We start from the raw sequence: 21758 nt of genomic DNA, 5'->3' as shown, positions 1-21758 counted from the left end.
AATATATATTATATATTATATTATTATATATATTATATGCTAATATAATATTTGCTAATATAATGCTTGCTAGCATTATTTTTAAAGCTTTGTAATCATATTTCACTTATTATCTCTGTTGTTCTTTATATACTTTAGGAGGCAGGCCAAAAGAGGGCTTTTACAAGTGGGAGATTTCTATAACAAAAAAGAAAAAAATCCAACCATTCTTGTTTTCACAGAGGAAGATAAATACGGTCTGTACTCGAATTTGTTGTTCAAGTATTTTCTGGCAGAGGGAGTTGTCTGTGGACACGAGTTGTTTGTTGCTTCTGCTAAAGAGCATCCGGACAACATCTTAAAGGTAAAGAAGATTCATATCTTTTGACAAGTAAAGCTGTAATCTCTTGATGGATTTAAATGTATTTGAAAGTGTATATATTGTGTAGTAAGAAAGTAGTTAATCCTGGTAATTCATGAGAGTGTGTTGGGAAGTGTAGTAGCAAGGTTTGGGAATTAAATTTAGCTCGCTAGCTTCCATTTATGGACAGTAGAGAAAGACCCTCCCAAGGCCAAATCAGGCTGGGAACCTGCTTCTCCGTTACTTTGATGTTGGTGCAAACCAGACAGACTGACTGGCTTAGATGAATGCTGTGAGTCAACCCAACTGTTCACGGTTTCCACCAGCCTATCAGGAGGAGTACTTAAGCTGCTTCCAATACGTTGTGGTGGAAACAGTGTACGGTTTGTGAAGATATTTGTTGTAGTTTCCTCTAAAAAATAAAAATATCATTTTAACATCTTTCTAACTTCCTTTACACGTATGTTTCATTCTGACTTTTTTCTACTTGGAAACATGGTCAGCTTTGGATTGGGTCATATCGAAAGGTTCCTTTCGCTCTTACTCAAATACTGGTAGCTTCCATGGTAAGGGAAGTGTGTAAGGGAGAAAGCCTGATCAACACTGTGAAAAATGCTGAAGTGTGAGGATAATCCTTCAAAATTTCATTAAATATTTTATGTCTTTCTAAAGCTGCTTTTTTCTAATATCACAAGTAACGTGTAATTTACTGATTACTTCTGCATCAAGTGAAGTTTGACTCTTTCCTTAAGAGTCTTCAGACTATTTCTGGACAAAATGATTACTTTTCTTTTTTCCTACCTAGTGATGGTGGATTCTATACCTTCTCTAGCCAGTATTATCTTCAGTATACAGGGAAAGTATATTCTTAATGAAATTATATGAGTGTGGCTTTAAAAAACTCTAATATTTTTTATGATCTTGAACCAAAAAAGGATTCATGTAGAGCTGAAAATTTTATTACTTTTTCTTGTGGTTTAGAATACAGCCTAAACATATAGGGTAGTATTTGACTGACAAGTATGAATTCAATAAGAACGTGCTGTATTTTTTATATTTATTTTTAAATAAGTGATAAATCATTGACTTAATTAAATTATTCAAATGAATACTTTTATTGCCACTGGGTGTTACCTAAAAAACGTTATTACCTCACTTGGAGAGAGTCGATCCAAGAGTGACATTGGCCACAGTCGGGTCTCCAAACCACAGATGCAGAGTTTTCCATACGAGTCCCTCACTTGACTTTTAAAAGAGAGAACCTCCAGGTGCAGCAGGAAGTCCTCTCCTGTAATAAAAATGAGCTGCTTGAGGTTTGGGTATCTCCACCAAGTCAGGAATTCAGTATAATGTATCTAACTGTTGAATGAGATTGCATTGTTTTTAATGAGATTAGTAATTCATTTGTTTTCGACATCTGATTGACTACATTCTTTACTAGAAAGGCAACATAGATGTGGTACATACCTATGAATTATAACTTTTATGCTTCCTTTTTACTTCATAAAATTCACGTATGGATCAATAGATTCTATAGCTAGTATACTAATTAACTGGCTTTTGCATAAAGTCAGTTCATTAACGTCCCTATGGCCATATTGTGCAGTTAGTCTATTTATACATTCAGTTCTCTGCTGAGCTGCCATAATTGCCCTGTTGTAATTTTATGATGTGATTGGAAGTTCCTTGAACCTATAAGCAAGACAAATATTGCTGGTAGTAAGAAGGGGAAAAGACATTCTTATAGACCATAATTATCTTGAAATTGTGTATAACTAAAAGACAAGCAGAGGATAAAAAGCCCTGATCAGCTGCCTAAGATACATTATATTACCACCCACCAATTTATCCATCATCCTTTGAAAACATATTCATGCCTTTTGTAGTCAAAGCTTCTTCAAGAAATTGGCATTAAACGTAATGCTGATAAATTATACACCTCTGGTAAAACCTACAGAACTATATACACGCTGTTTTTTAGAAAGTATTTTAAACATTTGATAGCATTTCTAGTCAATCTGTATTCTTCAACAAAAGGCAACTTTTTACTATAAGAACATAAATTACTATAAGAACATAAATACCTGGCAATAGTATATAATATACAAGATAGTATGCTCTACTTCTGTGGTTGATCATAAAATAAAACTAATTGGATTAGTAAATTGGGAAAACCAGTAATGACTGAAGGAAACACTACATCTTAACCTTCCATTTTCAGTACCATACTTTATTAAGTTTAGAGTACAAATTTTGAAATGCTGTTATGTGCTCAAGCTTAAAAACAAAGAGAAACTAATAGTGTAGATAGGTGTTTTTCTTGTATCTATTTCCTTGACTTCACAGCATTTAGCAGCTGTATTTTTTCAGAATTCAGCACTTTAAAGTTAGTGCCAACTGTTTTGATGTTGCACATAGTGTATATGTTTGAGAATGGAATATAGAAATTTAAGTATCTGATTATGTTTACTGCAGAGAAAAATCTTTTAACGTACGTACATTTTAAATATGGCATTTTGCTTACATGTCATTTGGGAAAGATGGAAAAAAATCCACATCTGACACACTGGTTATACTGAGCAGACCTGAAGAGCAGAAAGTGCACACTTACTCTTTTCCTGCTGACAAGATGAATGCAGAAAGAGTCTAGCAAAATGTACTTTTGTTATTTCCAGGGTATTTAATAAAACAACAATAAACAGCCCACTGAGATTCAGTGTTGTATTACTGTCTATGCAGGCAACCTCTTGAAAGAGAGCATGGCTGTTTACGTGGATGTTTTTATTCCAGCAAAGTGCATTCAGCTTAGATGCTTATGCCTTTCCCTCGTAGATATGACTCTAAAACATTGTTTTGCCAAAAGGAAGAATGCAAACCTGGAAGAAATTATCAGGCTGGTGACCAGGGCTTTCCAACCTTCCATTTTCCAAGAGCTCTGTTCTAACTCCTTCCTGTCATCTGACGTTTTTAGATGCTATGTAAAGAAATTAAGAGCATAATGACTTGAAAGGTAAAAACACATATGCAAGCAAGGCTACATTCCTATCATCCTTTTTTTCCCAACTGTATTGTCAAAGTGCATGAGCTGGTTACAGTAATTCAGCTGCTGCGTGCTGTTAAATGTTATCGCTTAAAACACAGAAATCCAATTTCAGTTACAGCACTGGTGAACTTTCCCACCACCTGTTACCTCTCTCTCTGAAGCAAAGACGGCCTTATGGCACAAAGACTAGGGCCGAAGCTAACCCTGGCAGTTCTCTCAGAGTTTGAAAGTTCCTTTGCAAAATCTGTATTATGTAGCTCTTGCTCATTGGTTTGCTTTTCCTGCTTGCATGGTGGGTAAATGGAATCTCTGTTTTACATTTTTCTGAGTTAAAATGCATATATTCTAATTATATTATAATACATAATTTTCTGCATTACAAAACTCTGTTGTAAACTTGACAGAGAAGTTGTATGGATGTGAAAAAGGGTGCTGGAAAAAAAATAATTACTTCTGTTTAGAAAGAATGAAATCCTTTTAAGCAGTACCCATGCTGGGAACCCTCTAAAGTATAAAGCTTAGTCTTTGTCAAAAGTTCAGACCAATCTAATAAAAAGATTTTGCAGAACCAGAGGAAATAAATGTTTGGCTTTAATTTCAGGTTACCTATCTACAAATCCCTGGCTGTTTATTAGTGTATTTTCTTTCATGATCTTAGTGATGGAGTTATGTTTGATTTTAAACACAGATCTTCCTTAGCCTGTGAAATGTATCATGAAAGTAGTAGCTTGAAAAAAGGCAAATGTTTAGGTCTCAGTGTTCACAAATAACTATTTTACAAATCTAGTCCATAACTTCATAGGACTGATTTGCTCAATCAGTGAACGATTGCTTACAATGCTCGTCTCTGAAGGCGTTCACAAATAATGCTGTTATTAAACCTCTTTAGGCTCATGCGTTATACACTGCAGCGGAGTTTGCAGAATTTTGAACAAGAGTGCTCTTATTTAGTTTGTTCATGTTACTTTTTTGGTGTGTCATTCTCCTTTTTGTTGTATTTATCTTTTACTTAAGCACTCATGAACTGATTCAGAAAAAGATGAAATTAAAAAAGAATAATCATCTAATTGCATATGCATTCCTGGGTTTCAATGCTGTGAAATGAAACCATAGTGCAAGGAAGGTGTAGCAAAGAGTTCTGTGACTTAACTGTAGGGTTTACTGCTGTGTATGTGAAGTAGAGAATTGATTCTCATGGGCTAAAAAAAAAATATCCCTTAGAGTACACTCAATTAACCTTTTTTATTTCATGACATCCATTTGGTCCTTTTGAATGTCAAAGAAAAATTTCCGTGGAACAGCCTTACCTGGAGATGGAAATAAATTGTTTTACAGGGGCCACTGAAAGGAAAAAATTCTGTATCCAGTCATTTGTGTTCTTTTACAATAGACCTTGTCTTTGCAAGTGTTTACAATCAAAATAGAATCCTCCCTCCTTTTGGGAGCAGGGCCCTTTAAACTGACATTTATATAATACATTATTGAAAAGAAAATATTTACCCTTCATGACTTACCATCTGGTGTCCTTTTAAATACTAAAAATTAACATAATGAAAAAGAGCCTTAAATTCATGTGAATTTCAACTATTTAAGTATCATTGCAGTTAGACATCAACAGTGAATCGTACTCCCCTTAATATATTTTATTTCACGTTTCTTCAATCATACCTGTGATGATACTGCATTGCAAAATAGTTGCATAAAACCATGTGAACAACGTATTTAGTGATACATAAATAGATAATGTTTCAAATTCTTAAGCAGTATTAATTATACAGTTATTGAAACCCATACGGATCAAAGGATTTTATATAAGAGGGATTTCACATACAGCTTGGATTATGTTGCTAAATAATAGCACAGTAGTACTTCTTTAGCATTGTAAAATAGCTTAGAGAGGAGTATGATGCCTATAGTTGGTGTAATGCATTGGTAATTAAGAGGGTGTGAGGTTAAGCTTCATTAACTGCTGTGGGATTGTATCTTGGATTTTATTATCCCCTAGAGAACACAAGAAGTGAGAGAGGTCAAACTGTTAGAATCTGATTTTGCTTCGTGCATCTGCCGAAACAAGGCAGGCGAAGTGACGTGGCAGCAAGCACAGAAAGACCTGGACTGCTAGCAGATATGGGTCGAACACCATTTTATTACAAAAATGAAAGACTTATTAATGGATCGATTGTTTCATGTCTGCAGTAAAACCTTGATTTGTAGGAAACAAAATTCTTTTAATTGCGTCTTCACTTAGTATTAGCACTTTAGAAAACTGTGTTTTCCCTCAACTTATTTTTTTAATTTTAAAACACAGCAACAAGCTTCCTTCTCTTTTTTCTTTCCTCCTACATCTCACTCTAGACACAGATGAATGCCCCAACCAAACCACACTTCATAACTTTAGCACTTGTCTGCCTTTTTGTGTGTTCATGCTGCATAGCAAAGGCTTGTATTTGAGTTGACCCCAAGAAAGGCTGTGTATTTTCTTTTTCTTTTTTTTTTTTTAACTAATGCACTGCTACATGCTTTGTTGTTTTTTTATATATATACTTTATGAGACATTTGTCTTTTTTTAGCCTGGGAGAATGTAACAGTTCTCAGGAGTTGACACACTGATGCCACAAAATTGTCAGTCCCAAAGCTTTTCCAAGCCGTATGATGTGGGAGCTGAGATATTTTTAAGCAGAAATAGGTTAAACGGAGATATTACAGACAGATAAATCAGCTTTACTTTTCTTAGTATTTTGGGGTTTGTTCCCGAATTCTGGATGAAATTTTAGAAGTTACTTATACAGATTTTATTAATCTCGTATTGTTCTGAAATTCTGATTGTGATTCTAAGAATATGAATTTAATCCTAAATAAGATCACAACCTCAAATCCTTTTCAAATGCTGAAAATTTCAGCAGAATTTAAGTGCTTTTTATGTATATAATGGAGAAGTACAGTTCTCAAAAGTAAATAATGATTTAGTAAGACTGCTGGAAACTGGTGTCTGTTTCTCAATTTGCAGTGAGTCTGGGAGGAAGGGAGTTGTGCTAAAACCCTGCTCTAGCATCTCCCTCACACAGGTATTTGGAGGAAAAGCCCAGACATAGCCCTCTTTAAACCTCACTCTTGGAACCTGTGCCTTCCCCTGCTCCCTGCGTGCGCTCTGTTCTTTAGTTTTCAGTTCAGTTTTTGTGTCGCCACGCCAGAAGCAGCCTGTGTTTTGTGGCTGGTTTGGCTGCTGGGCTGCTTCTCCCTTTCCGCATCTTTTATTTGTCCTTATGTTTTTAAGAACAGTCTGAGAACTGATCAGTGCTTTGTAGTTCGCGGACAGCAGCAAAACCTGAAGAGTCGTGAAGTACATATCCAACAGGCCAGCCTTTATCTTTGAGAATATATCTATGTTATGACAACTGGGGACTGTTTCTCACTTAGGTGCTCTGTATCGCTTGGACATGGTCAAGTTTTGAAAGAGCTATTTCCTTGAAACAAATAGTAACATTTAATTTGCAGCATCAGGAGAGGGGGAAGCCTTTTTTTTTTTCCCAATTCTAATTATCATGAAGATAAAAAGAGGATGTGGAAATAAAAAGAAATGTTTGGATCCTTTAAATTTTTTCAATATTGCTTATAAAGCAGGTTTATACAGCTGTGTTCTTTGTAATTCTCCCCAGTCCCAAGCCTACTAACCAGTGTTTGGCTCTTTCTCTTTCCATAGGTGATTATACAAAGATCTAGTTAAAAGATGTTTCACAGTTAGGGGCTGGGATGCATCAATCAGTACATCCTGAGGAAAAACAACATTAGTGATCACCTATGTATTCTGTTTAATCTCTTTATTATGTCAGAAGTTAAAACTAAACTATTTTGGCAAAAAAGTCTACTTCAGATGGATGATACTTCCATAGGTTTTCATCGCTGGCAGCCAAAACCTTTATCAGCTTCAACTGAAACCATTTTTCCTTGACCTCTTCATCTTTTTCATTGGTAGCAATAGTTGATGCATATCACAGTGCCTAGTTTGGTCAGAAAACTTGTTTGCACTTCGTTCCTCTAGCACGCCTAGAACCCCAATGCATAACTTCTGAATGCTGTTTCTACTGCAGACATTCTTTTGTTCTCCACCTGTAGGAACTTCCAGCCCCTTTGCTTGATGATACCTACAAAAATGAATTGGGAGAAGAAGCAACAGCCATTAAGTCTGAAGATTTTCAGGATTCTATGAAAATAGCCTGGCGCTACCAAAATTTACCAAAAATGGAGGTAATCAGAATTTCATACTTTTTTCCTCTTGCGGGCAAAATTCATTTGCAGAGCAAATTCTTTTCAGTAGAATCTAGAACTGATAATGCACAGTGTTACGTGATTGACTCCTGAGGGCAAATTATCATACACCGCTATATCTTTTTCATTACAAGAGATACAGAGAGAAAGGGAATTTGAGAGTTTGCAGGCACAGTAAAACTTAATGCAGACGCTAATAATTGAAAAGTAAAAAACAGTGAAGTTCCATGGGATTTTTCCGTGAGCATTATTAAATTGAGACAGCTTTCTATGAAAATCTGACTAATTTGGCCACTTCCAAACTTTGCCCAAATGTAGCTGTACACAAATTCCTTAAGTAGGTGTAATCAACACTACTTAGCAGATCTCTGTAGTGCAAGTACTGTGTGGTAGCAAGCTTGTTGACCTGCTTATCCATGTGCATAACAACTAAAGTAAGCACTTGAGATTATATCAGCTTCACTGTCACTAGAAACTAATCACTATGTGGGGAGAGTAGAAGAAACAAGTTCAGTGGTCAGTCTTTCAGAGTTTACAGTTGCTAGTCTTTTGTGAATGATATATGTCCCATGGCTGATGACTTTCTTATTTAATCCAGTGGCCCAGTCAACCTTTAATAAAATTGCCACATTTTTTACTGTCCGGAACAAAAAACTTGTTTTTACTAGACATTTTAGCCTACATTTGTAAATTCTGATTTAGATGTAGTCATAGCTGCCTGGTAAGTTGGGTCGTATTCTTAAAAAACATAATTGGAATGTGACAAAATGATCTTACAAGGCTTGGCATGTTTGGTTTTCTGTGAAATTGCACAGACATGGCTATATAGTTGTGTCAGAAAAGACTTATATATGGTGACATGCCAAATCAAACAGCCTCCAGGGTAATCATATAATCTCATCAATTTTATTTTTGTGGAGCTTGCTGTGCCACTGTGAACCATCCCCAAAATAATTTGTCTAGCTTAAAATCTAGCAGAATTCCTTGTACATTGATATGGAAACAATTGCATGTTGTTAACAGATAGTGTTGTGGTGTTCTAACAACACAGAAATATACATGTAAATAAGCTAGTTAGGTGTGCCACTCATCTTCTGTAACTTCACAGAAGTAATTACTTCTTCCACTAATATAATATTTCTCTGCATGCTTAATATACTTTTCTGTGATTATTTTAACTTGATTATACAAGATAGAATAAATTGATCAATCTTTTGCAGGGTGTTTCCTTTGTTATTGTCGTTTTCTGAATAGTTGAGATGCAATATTTTTCAAGTATATGTTAAAATTATTTAAAAACCTAAAATTTGCAAATACAAGTCTAATTCTTAAGCTGTCTATACCTAAAATGTCTCAGAATATTCTAATTAGTGAAAGATAATTTTGAAAGGGATGGTTTTCAAATTTTTGTAATACAGCTACAAAATCTCGGTGCTGCACTAAATTAATTTGGTTGGTGAATCTACTCAACTGAGGAAAAATCTGATGTTGCCTTGCAGCACCCTGGGTAGTTAGTGTACTATCATTTAATTAACAACTTCAGGTGTGATTTATTCTTTGATTTTTCTTCTGAGGGAAAGAATTTCAACGTATGTTTTCCAAACTGATTGAACTAATAAACTAGTACATTTCCAAAAACTACTGTCAAATAGTTTCAAGTCTGAAAGACAGAAGATAGCTTTGCTTTTAGCTAGAACGCTAAACATGTTAGCAGAAAGCTTTTCCTTCCAATAGCTTTACAGGAGGTAAGAATGCTGAGTAAAAGCTGTGTTTGCAGTATTCTTGATGCATAACTTATTTTTTATTGCTAAGTAATAAGAGATTTCCTTTCTATGTTCATAGATATGGTTCAGATACTTCCTTACTGTTTATTAGACCTCATATAGACTAGCTAGGTAACTCATTTTTGTTCTTATGCATGGTATTTATATTAGTATTCATAACTATGACAGTTTCTCTTTACATATTGCATATATCTTGTACATCAAAAAAGACAGAAAAGTTGTAGGAAATTTATCAGAGTAACAGGTCATGTTGTGCTTGATGTGCCTTTGCCAGTTTGTTACTTTCATCTGTATCAGAGGTTAATTTCATTTAAACTTTTTGAGTATATGGATAGCCTATTTTGCAGTGCAAAAAAAAAAATTGCAGTGTGTTGGGGTTTTTTTCTTTTCCTTTTTTTTTTGAATGAACTGCTTATGTTCTTGGGGCAATATATAAACTGTCACAGCATGAAATCAATTTTCTGCCTTGATTCATCCTAAATCTGAGATTTCTAGCACATTAGTATTGCAATTAGAAACATTAACAGCAGACGGTAGCATAAAAGCACGCTCTGCTCACTGACAATTTAGTGTATTTCTTTTTGTGCAAAATAGGAATCCAGGAAAGAACAGGCTTGAGCTTCCAATCCACTAATAAATTTATCAGATCAAACTGAAGAGGAGTGGAAAGCCTCTGCTTCGCACTCTCCGCGGTCATTCTGCTAAGGCAGATTATTCATGCTTACTTGATTCAGGTAGGCTTTTTGCAAGCTTCCCCACTAAGCCTGGGAATGCAGTACGCCGAGGCCTATTCACAGGCTTCTGACATAGACCGAGCTTTTATTGCGTGGTGTTTTATTATAGCCAAATCCCAGTCTCCACCCAGTTTGTAGGCACTGTGCTTATTCTTTTGAATCAAGAGAGGTTATCACCTACCTTAATCCATGCGGCAGGGTGGATTAAGGACACCAATGTGCCTCAGGATTCTCAAAGAGGATCCTGGAAACTTCTTGTTTCTTCTTTTTTGCTGTCTTTACTAAACTCTATTGGGCCTCAGTAAGGATTTGCATCTGAAATGGGCAACCTGGAGCTTTTCTCAATGAAGACATCAGATCAAAGTTCAGTTAGTCAAGGCCTTTCTGAAACATTAAGGGGGCTTGGAAGTACACAATAAAAAGATGAGCTCTGGCAGAGATTGCAGTAAAAACATTCTGATCTGTAATCCGGATAAAGAATAGATTATAGGCCAAAGAACAGCCCCTGTTTAAATTGCTTTCAGAATCCTCCTTTTGAATAAAGTTACATTTTACTTGAAAAATATTTAGATTTTGATAGATGGTCATGTTTTTAGGACTTTCTTCTTTAAGTAAAACTGAACTGACTCTTGTGACAAGATATACATGAACAATTTTGTAGTTTTCTTTCAATTAAAAACATTATTTGTTTTAATTAAAAGTTTATGCTTAGTTTGTCTATTGTATTGGTTTTTGTAGAAAAGATATTATTATTACTATTTATATTCTCTGCTAACTGACCAGGCCTCAAATAATTAATCAAATAATTTCAAAATATTTACTCTTCATCAAATTGCCCCACTTAGTCTTAGCAGTTTCATGTCTTCTTGGTAAGCTGAAGCATGAAATAAAATTGTGGCAATACATTGCGTGATTGATTTCAGAAAGCTAACTAAATACATGCCTATGTCTGGCATGTCTGCGTTCTTTCTTTTTACTGTTATAGTACTTATTTTATTAACAAGACCAAGGTTTATTGAAACCACAAGTTTTCTGTGGTAATTGGAGTTGGAACTAAATAATTTGTTGCTCAACACACAAAAAATTATCCAGATCCCATTCTTGTAATCATACAGTATACCTGTCGTCAGTCCTGTATGTAGCAAGAATAGCAGATGTTGAAATTGGAGCAGAAGTTGTTCCAAAGAATTTTCATTGCATACACACATAAGCTAGCTCAGCTTTCAGATGGCAGATAAAGTGTATGTATTGACCTTCTTAAAAGAAAAAAAACTTTTACAGAGAGTTCTAAGTTGTTACAGATAAGTACAAACCATGGCCTGCACATTTCATATATCTGACCTTGTGAAATTCGTGATTGTATGTCTAGAACATGTGCGAAAGTATATTATTTTAGGTATCTGACTGGAATTTGGTGGCGCAACTTTGAAAGTAAGGGTTGAATTCTGTGTGAAAAATTTACCAAAACTTAATAGTAAATATTATAATGTTGTTTTACTTGAAGCTTATACTTAAGCTAAATGGGAAAAAAACCAGAGATTTCTTTCAAGTGCATTACTAGTTAATTATTTTCTTTTGACAGATAGTAATTTAATAGGTCACTGTAATCAGTATTGTTATTTCAACAGGCCAGCCCAACAACATCTACAAAGTTTGGCCATTATTACGATATTTCTAAAACAATGTCTCCAGAATTGTTTCCGTCCATAAAATGGCACAGTTTTTATCTTCCTGAAGAACTGTCTTTACAGCCTCAAATGAAAACATGGTAAGTCATAACGCCACGTGCTTCTGTCATGTGTTCAAATTTTGTCTGCTTATTAGTAGTAAAGGCTATTTTTCTATTTACACTTGCTGTGAAAAACCTTGTAGCCACGTATGGCTCACAAGCAATTCAGCTGTGGTTGCCATGTCAGAGCTACGTGCCACGACTGGTAGCAAAGCCGCAGTGGCACGGACACAGCTCGCTACACCGACCCCTCCGCTGTGGGAGGAAGGAAGCTGGCAGGGACAATTAAGGCAGACAGTACTAGGACAGCCTAGGACACAGCTGCATGTTCAGTCCAGCCCTACTGACAGCTGAGTGTGGAGACTGGGGAAGGCTATTGCTGTCTGTCTCTGAACTACTCCCTGAGCACCATGCCCCATCAGCTTTCGGAAATGTGTGTCAGGTAGCTATCAGTCTTAGGAAGATATCTGTACGGTTTTTAGGGCTGAGAAGACAGGCCATCCTTGACCTACATAGCTTAGAATGCTATATCACATTAGCTTATTATGTGACTTTTAGTTCTTATATCCTACAGCTTCACCTAAGGAAAATAAAAAATACTGTGAATAGAATTATAATCACTAATTAAGTCTTACACAACACTCCTAATTCCAGAGAAAATCGTAAACTCTTCTCTGAATGAATAACTTATTATAGTTTATGTCTAGCAGTAATGAATTAAGGAAGACCAAGAGAAAATGAGTGACAGTAGTGAAGACTTATATTAGCCTGTAGCACACACATCCATTGTATCTTTCTTGGAGACATTTCAAGTCAAGTCAAACATCAAACACAGGCTAGCTATCTCTTTGTTTGGCTCAGTCACTTAATTTGTATAATGCCTAGTTTTATAGATCCCAGTGTATAGGGCCACGCCCTGGAAGTAGTGGGGCAGTATGCTTTACTGAGATTGTTTTTCGTTACAGTACATTTTACTTTCAGATGAGATTAACTCGTATGTTCAATATAAGAAATGGATTTTAACTTTTCTACATTTGATTTTCTAAGCCATGCTCGACTCTGATATTTTTCTTGTATGCTATCCTGATAAATGTTCATCAGTCTTACCATATGAATTCTATTCTTAGTTTTGGCTTTAATCTAACGGAAAGTTTAGTTTTAGTTATTTTATTTGGCAAATTGATGGAGAACAGAGTGTGACGTGAGGAACATGATCAAATAAAGGTGGATTTTGGAAGGGTTGTCTCCTGTTCTTCTGCTTGCACACAAACATGGGCCTCGCTCAAGAGGCCTCTCCCAAGGAAATGAAAGAATTGTATTGTTGGGACTAAAGGCAGGTACCAAGGCAACAAGTAACCACCACTGGTTTTCTTAGACTGCAGTGCAATATGATAAGGGTCAGGAAGGAATAAGGAATTCTCAGACAGAAATCTGTGGGAACTTTGAAGAGATGTGTGCATCTTTTCCTTTACAGGCAGCCATTTGTCTTCTGATTTGGATTACTGTCTTTCCTGAGCATGGCCACCACTGGTTTTATATTCCCTGTATTACAAAAGGTTGCACAAGGGGAAGACTAAGACAAGGTGGAAAGAAGAATTTTTCAGAATTAGAGCCCCTGAAATAAAGCTTATTTCCCCGTAGAGAAATGGAAGATTTTAGCTTCCCATGACTACAGTCATTCAATTTTGACATATATTTAAAAAAAAATAAACTGAATAGAATCTCAAATTCCGCTCTTCAGTGTTGTACAACTTGAGGTCTTAAAAAAAAATGATGGAAGTAGAGAAAAGCTGCTTCTCCCATTACCCCGGTCCCCAAATTGATGTGCACCTAGCACAGTTAAGATCAGCAAACTGGACTACCCAATTTAGATAAGGAAAGAATAGGTTAGAAGATATATAAATGTTTTCAAGCTGGGACCTAATGAAGTTATGGTAAAACTTAATGAATTGTCAAAGTTGCACAAAGTCACAAATGTCAGAGCAATGCCTGTCTTTAAGGAACGGGGAAGGTGAAGACATCTGCTGGACAGCTTCAGTGCTCAAAAAAATACTAGAGAAAAAATATCTTTTTTTAAGCTTCTAGGGCAGTTTCACTCATGTGTTTCCTTTGCCTGCTTATGGATATTGAACTGAGCTAGAGTCAAAAGGCTCTAAAATAAAACAGGAGATACTCTCCATTGATAAAGCCTGTTACCATGTCAAAGGAGGAACACAGACTGGTTTGACAGTTTTCTTTTTGTCATGTTGATTGTTAAATCCTTATCTGCTAAATAAGCTGTCACTGAGTCCCAGTTGAACCTGAGTGAAGTACAAGGCTTTAGCCCAGTGTTGCGTCTGGTGATAATCTAGTACTGGTTTGGCTTGATAGGTTTCCTAAGCAGTGGGTATTGTTATTGCAGTCGTAATGGCAAATTTGGAAAAAAAATGGAAGGAATAATTGCATGCAGATTAGATAATAGTATTGAAATTCAAGGTGATTTAGGTCAGTGATCTGGAATAAACTGTATAGAATTTGGTGACAACATGCACAATATTGTACTAGTTAAAATAATTAGTTGAACAAATAAAACAGTGTAGCAGGTCTCCAGAAGAAGATCTGGGATTATAAAGAATTTTGAACATAAAACATATTAGTGTTGTGTGATTAATACTATCCAAAGGCATATTTTCAAAAGTGTGGAGGTGATAAACTGAAATTTAATGTGGAAGACATGAGAAGTACTTCTGCTCAGCCTCTAACAAAACTGTCCGGTGTTTGATAGCATCTTTCAGGAAAAATCTAGATCAGTTAGAGAAGGTTGTGAAGGTGAGGATCCATCTACAACGGAGATGTGTGGCCTGTGACGCAAGAATGGAAGTTCTTAGGCAAGTCTAAGCAGAGCGAGTAGTGACTCTGTTGTCTCCCCAAGGCAGGACAGGCAGTCATAGGCTACAGGAAACTGTAGTGGTAGAAATACGGGCTGGAAATAAAGAGAGATTTTTCTGATGATTAGCTCGAGAAGCTGCCTTGCAGACGCAGATTGGGAGTGCTGTGGAATCTCCATCATTGAACATTTCTAGGGACAAGTTAGGTAAATATCTGTCAGAGATGGTTTGGATGTAGTTCGTCTTGCCTTGAGGCAAGAAGACAGACTACCTGACCTCTTGAGGTCCTTTTCCTCCCTATCTTCTGTGATTCTTTAATACACATTAGTCACAGTGTATTAAATCCAATACTAAGTATGTGTGTTACCAGTTGTTTCACTGCTCTCAGAACGTTTATGCTTTTACAGAAACCAACAGACCTGTACTGTATTTTTTTACAAAAGTTGTGATGAAAATCTGAAGGAAGCGTTCCTTTCTCAAGAAGCAAAAACAAGCTCACAATCCTGTCAGTGGGATTTCATTGAAGTGGATAAAAGGGAGAGGGAAAGGCTGTTATTTTGTTGGCACTGCTGCTTGGAAAAATCAATACAGTGCTTCTCTCTTCTCAGGCAAATTTCAATATATCATAGAATAGTAAAAATTTCTATTCTCTTGATTAATTAGACTAGACAAAGAAAGTAATATTAACCCTTCTGACAGAAGTCAACAATTTGCGTTAGACCTCATTGTTGGTTGCTTAAAGGTCCTGCTGAGAGCTTGAGCTAACCAGTTCTGCTCTGTGGTACGGTGAGCTAGGAGCATGGACATGGCTAGGCAGCATGTATCCACTTAGAGAATGTGATTTCTTAATCATAAGGTCCTCAGGCTATGGTCTTAAATGCAGAGCCAAAAAAAACACCTAGTCACAAAATGCTAATTACTATATAGCATTGCAAAATCTTCGTAATCTTGTAGGCTGTGACAGTGCCTGAAAAAATGTGCAGGAAGCCTGGAAGGAACTAAATAAAAAGTTACAAAAAGGACTTGAAATTCAGAAAATCTCTAAAAATACATTTTTTTTTTCAATTTAATTTATCAAAAGAAGATTGACAGAAAATGTGTTAACACTGATAGATGACAAATCCTTCAAAAATAAGGAGACATTTTTAAGAAAAGGGATGGCTCATTATTGAAATAATTTACATTAATAGGCTGTGTATTATGGGATACTTGTGAAAGATTTCATGACTTCGTAAAGGGTATACTTTGCAAGGTATGTATCAGGAAAGACATTTCTGAATTATATTTTCTCTTAAATTGTGTAGGAGTGCAGACCAAAATCAGTGGTGTGTTGTGGGGTGTTTTTAAATCTAATAATGTTTCGCTTTTGTCACTAACACAGAGGTTGAGGAAGAAGTGGAAACTGATAGTTTTGCCTAGTATATAATTTTCTGTAAGTGGAACTGTTGCTGGATGATACCTCTTTTTAGTATCAGAAATCACAAAAAAATAGGAATTAGCAGGGGGGGGAATAAAAATTTTTCCCTCTTCTGAAAATGTTTCCACGTTATTTCAGCTAGCATGATCCATTCTAAATATTTGTAATGTATCACAACATGGTTTAGGTTTAGGCTGAAATTAACTGTTACAGTCCTGTACCTACAGCCATTGAAGAGGCACCTTAAATTTTGTAGTTGTTGGGAAAAGTGCATCTAAGCCAACGTAACACATTCTACGTGGAGTTCCTAAGCTGTATATTCTGCAGTGACGATCTAGTAATTGTAAAGAAAGACTTTTAGAAGCTCAAAATAATTTATTTTTTTTTTAACTTAAGCTGTCATATGTGCTGATGAGAGCAAGATGTTCCTTATGTGTTGTCCTTTTTGAGTGGAGATTTTTTCAGTTTTCCTTATAGAGGCCTGCTACCTTGTATGTAGTTAATGTTCCTCAAAGAATGTACTTATTCTATAACTTAAGTGCACCTCAATTCGCCTTGTTGACCAGCCTTGGTTTTCCATTTTTCAGTTAGAGAATGACTAGCTTTGGAAGCCTTAGGTTTCATTTTTCCTCCTTGAGCTTTGGAACAGTTCTCTGCCCCCAGTCTTCTTGTAAAGGAGGACTTGCAAAGAAAGGAGATTCTTTGTTTGATTAGACAGAATTGGTTATTGACTGGCCTCTTACTTTACAATTCAAGATCAAATTTGGAGGTTATGTCCATGATTTGTTCACCCTAAACTTTGGATCTTTTTCTTTCCTGTGTTTTTGCACGCAGGTCTATGTAGCTGCTTTTTGGCAGAGGTAGATGAAGAGTACTGTGTTTGCTCTCTCTGTAGTTCTGGTTCCTGATGGCTAAATGAGACTACAGGATCCCCTTTTGGATAATCTCTCAAAATGGGCAGAAGTTGATTGCCCATGATAAACATTAATTGAAAACAGACTGAGAAGGCTGTTCTCCTAAAGGAAGTAGTAAATGGGGCTGGGTGTTTGGTTCCAAAAGAAGGCATAAACCTCCTCTTTCTTATCTTATTAATTTTTATGTTAGGAAAGGGCAGTTGTGCCCTGGCCCTAATGCTGGGACCAGGTTAACAGGGTTGTGCAGCTGACAGCACCTGTTCTCCGGCTGTTGTTGCTAGGATATGCTGCTGTCCTTGTCATCGCATTGCTAGAGCTGGTAGTCAAGAGGAAGGCAAAAATATCCTCTGTGATAACTCTGTGCATCGCAGAAAAGGCTTACTTTCTCCCCTCTACTTCTGTCATCATTGCTCAGTTGCAGTTACAAAAAGAGAAAGTTTGATTACCAAGGAAACTAAAATAATTAACCTGTAGTTTTTCAATAATACTTGTAAGTTTTACCTTAAGAATGCTTGTGCTTTTGAAAAAGAATAAATTTATCTAATGTCTAGATTTCCCGATAAATTTGGTAAAGAGGTTTAACTGTCTTGCCTAATGGGGTATCCTTATACATAATACGGCTATTTGTCATACCCTTGATAACCGAACCTTTGTTAACTGCTTAGAAACCATCAACAGAGAAGTCAGAGGCTCTGTTGTAACCGGGATACCTTCTTGCAGCTCCTGCTTTATCCATTAATAAATTGCTACACAAAAAACAAGAGTAAAGAAGGAATTGTTTAAACTCATTATCAGAATTAAATGGTGTTTAGTAACAAACCCAAAAAAGACTCGAAGTTAGAAAATAAGAAATATCTTTTTTCCTTCTTTACGTAGTATGATAAACATTGCCAGAAGGGTAACGCAACTTGTTTTTATAAATAGTGTTTCCACATGTTTTGAATGTCCTTATTTACATAGCATGGATCCAGTTCAAGTAATCCATTAATGTTTTAGCAAGAAGTAGAAAAGCCCCTATTTTTAGATTTTTAATAAAATCTATATGAATTACACGATTTCTTTAGTTCTTTCTTTGCTGCAAATCTTTTTCCGATTAATTAATTGAAAATCCCTTTTATTTGTTTGTTTTGATTTTGTCACCCTTTAGTTCTGCTAAAGTTCTAGATGTTTTAGTCTTTTATCCACTAACTTTTAAAAGCAAATTAGTAACAAATTGGGAATTGGCAAGTATTGCAATTGCAGTAAGTTCTCTGGCATCCCTATAGACAGCCTGGTAATACTCCAAAGTAAGTGACAGATAGACAAATTTGAGAATGTTAGTTTTGTGGTGACAAAGACCCCAGTCACCTTGCCCTATGGTGCATACAGTGTTCCTGACTGTAGCTACAAGATAGTTGCAAACTCCTCCTTCCTTGTGTCTGTGAGCAGCAGTCTGGGTCTCTTCCAAAAGGATAGAGGAGTATCCAAAAGGATACACGAATGCTTCTGGTTGTTGTGAAGTTTTGCAGATTCCCTCCAGCTCTGGCAAAACTGAAGAAATGGCAGCACTGAGTAAACAACAGGGGTTGTGGACGTGTTGCAATAACTGCGGGCAAGAAGAGAGGAGGTATTTTGGCTATAGCATGGGGGCTAGAGCCCTCTTCCCTGCCACCTACCCTGGAAACTGACCCCTGCAATGTTGTATCAATACAATGTTTAACAGCCATTACTATTGCAATTAAATTCCAGGACGGTTTTGACTTCATAAGCAAAAATTTACACATTCTTTTCTGTTTGAGGTGTTCTTTTTTGTATAGCAAGACAGACTTTACACATTAAATGTCACATTGAAATTATATATTGCCAGTTATTTTCAGCTGTGAACTTCATAGACGGTATGACATTATTAAGGTCCGTCAGTTACGCCAGTATCTGGTGCGGTATCACCAAAAAAAAATTAACAATAAAACAAATTACCTATATGAACTCTTGAATTGTGAAAATGCCTCCTTTTTTGTTGGTTTTGATTGTTGTAGGAGTTGCATGTATGAAAGTTTCTAGTAACAGAAAGTCAACTCTGTTCATCAGGGCATTGATTAGTATACTTCCAATAACAATTGGGTAGATCTTTGTCAGTTATAGGAGATTAGTACTGTGGTGTAATGGTTTCAGCTTTAAGTTGATACATTAAATCATTAATCTGCTAGATGTAAGTGAGCCTGACATAATTAAGTTATCTTAATCCCTACAGATTTAGCCTTCAGTAAATGTCTGAACACTGAATTAGTTACCATGAACGCAATCGCAAATGCTTCTAATGTCTACTTTGTTCAAAGAAGTTTGGGGTTTTCTTCTTTGACGCTTTTTTCTACGTGACACTTTCAGACTGAAAGCTTCATCTGCTTATTTTTGATACAACTGTTAGAAACATGTAGGAGAGTGTTAGAATGTGTTACGAAACTATTTCTTCTTGCCAACAGCAATATGAACAGTGCTTACGCCAGGCTGCTGCAGTCCATTCAGAGGATTGTTTCCCAGGAGGGGTTTGATGGCTCTGATCCCCAGGTACTGAAGACCCTCATACTCTTCTGTAATCCTGTAACTAATGTTGTTTTCTGAATTTTCAAGGTTGGCACATGAAGGTCTTGGACAGAGTGACAATGAACAAGCTGTTTCTAAGCATTGCTAAAGTAAACAAGCAAAGTAAATAGAGTGTGGTTCATATTTCAGTGTGCATTTAGAGTTTTTAGCTGTTGCAGATATGAAGACCATGAGAGAAAGAACTTTAAGCCAACATTAGTAAAATGCACTTTCTGTGCAATTAGCTAATAAACATAATATTGCCAAATATAGTGTATTAAGCAAAACGCATTTTCCCCTACAGAATTTTTTTCATACTATTGCTGTAGCAATAATATGTTCGGGATTCTTGAGATTGAATATGTAATCTTAAACTTTCAGATCTTTTTCAAAGTTGTTTTAACTGGAGCGGAGTGAATTTTTTAATGAATTAAATTGTGTGCATCTTTATGTAGTGAGCATTGAAATACAAGTAAAGAAATAAGAATGCTATTTCAGCTTACAAATCAAAACAGCTCGCCACACTTCTAAAGATCTCTACTCTTCGTAAATCATACTGTGGGTAATCAAAAACATTTTAAGCATAGCGACATAGAATGAAAACTGCTTTCTAATTTGAGCAGTGCCCTATCTATTATTCTTTGTCATATTCAATAATATATGAATTCTCTGGAGTTGATAGAAATAAAATGATAAATTATATATAAAGCATAATTGATAGGTAATTATCTTTACTGTTGTACAATAGAAATGTTGCAGTAAAAGTTAATTAGTATAGATGCTGGAGAGCCTCAAAGAATTTATTACAAGACTGCGTACTATTGCTAGCTGAATATCTCAGAAATCATTTCTGAGGGGAAGATCATGTTGGAGCTTTGTGTCTAACGGTGTGTTTTAGAAACATTACCTGCACAGAACACGTGTGTGTACGTTTCAGCTGTATGTGCTCAGTGCTTGGTCTCTGCTGAGGTAGTTTGCCCTCCCTTTGGTGGCAGTGCCAGCCTGGAGAAGTAAATTGGTCCCTGACAGGCACCTCTCTCCGCTCGCTGTGGTAGCCATGGCAACAGGCATGTTGTCCTGTGGTACCACACGGTGCGCAGAGATGCTCCTCCCGTCTGCTGACAGGTCCTGGGGAAGGCCGAGAGCTTGTCGGCTGCAGAGAGCTGTGCTGAGCGAGACCAACACCCTGCCAGCCTCCAGCCAGCAGCCGAGCTCCTGCTGGAGAGATGAACCTGGTGTCTCTTACTTTTTGCTGTGTGTTCCTGATCTATTTTTTTTACATGTAAAAGAAAATGAGGATTGATCAGAGACAGTATTTGGGAGTTTTTGGTTGCAAGCAGGGGAAGATTAAGCATCATGGATAGTTATTTTCTGTAATTGTCGTTCATTGCTTTTTTGACACTAGTAAGGCATTTTGAAACAAAACCAGAACTGTGACTTAGATGAATTTAAAAGTACATGTTTGCTAAATGATGTATATAAGTTTCTGAGGTGAAGCTGCAAAAGTTAGGAAAGGAGTCCTTTTTCAGGCCAGTTCATCCATCTAGAAAGCCATTAGCGCTTGTGTAGTTGTTTCTTTTGCAAGGGAGATAATGCGTGTGATTTCCTGGAACAGCTTCCTTTACATTCTTTTAAGATTCCTCTTTTCCCCGTGCATCATCTTTCTTTGTAGACTCAAATTTTGTGCATTTAGAAGCAATATATAATACACACTTCTTAAAAATACATCCAGACTTGAATGTAATTATGGACCAGGACACACCTTGTACCTTTTTGTCTTTCAAATCTACAAGAAGTTCACCTCTCTGCTACTCCGTATCCCCTTCTGTTTACTGAGCCTTCAGAAGTACTTTTTAAGTAGCCGGATATAAAGACTGTAGAGTAAGGACAAGCCTGTATTCTTCTGTACCTGTGTTCATTCTGTAATAGTAATAGTAGTGATAATAATATATGAACTTCTGAGAAGTTTGTGCATGTATGCTCTTCCACCTCAAAATAATTCTCTCCCTGTTGGGTGGGTGCTGTTGGCAGTGGCTTTCATGATGTACACAGAAAACTGAAAAGGCCAAAATGTAGCAGGGAGATATTAAACTTTGAACAGATTT

General features: G+C 36.3%; 1 protein-coding gene across 1 annotated transcript in view; it reads left to right on the top strand.

The window, feature by feature from the left end:
- Nucleotides 1–138: 138 nt before the first annotated feature.
- ELP4 (elongator acetyltransferase complex subunit 4) overlaps nucleotides 139–21758 on the top strand; it is a gene marked incomplete at both ends in the record, with an annotated part of 43959 nt that continues 22339 nt past the window's right edge. The window contains 4 exons of the mRNA XM_009876986.1: nucleotides 139–343; nucleotides 7497–7628; nucleotides 11796–11935; nucleotides 19554–19638. Coding sequence (XP_009875288.1) covers nucleotides 139–343; nucleotides 7497–7628; nucleotides 11796–11935; nucleotides 19554–19638 — 562 coding nt within the window. The remainder of the gene's footprint in view (nucleotides 344–7496; nucleotides 7629–11795; nucleotides 11936–19553; nucleotides 19639–21758) is intronic.

This window comes from Apaloderma vittatum, unplaced genomic scaffold (genome assembly GCF_000703405.1).
Source record: "Apaloderma vittatum isolate BGI_N311 unplaced genomic scaffold, ASM70340v1 scaffold38159, whole genome shotgun sequence".
NCBI lineage: Eukaryota > Metazoa > Chordata > Aves > Trogoniformes > Trogonidae > Apaloderma > Apaloderma vittatum.
The sequence above is the reverse complement of the archived record's forward strand: the minus strand, read 5'-3'. Positions and strand labels throughout refer to the sequence as shown.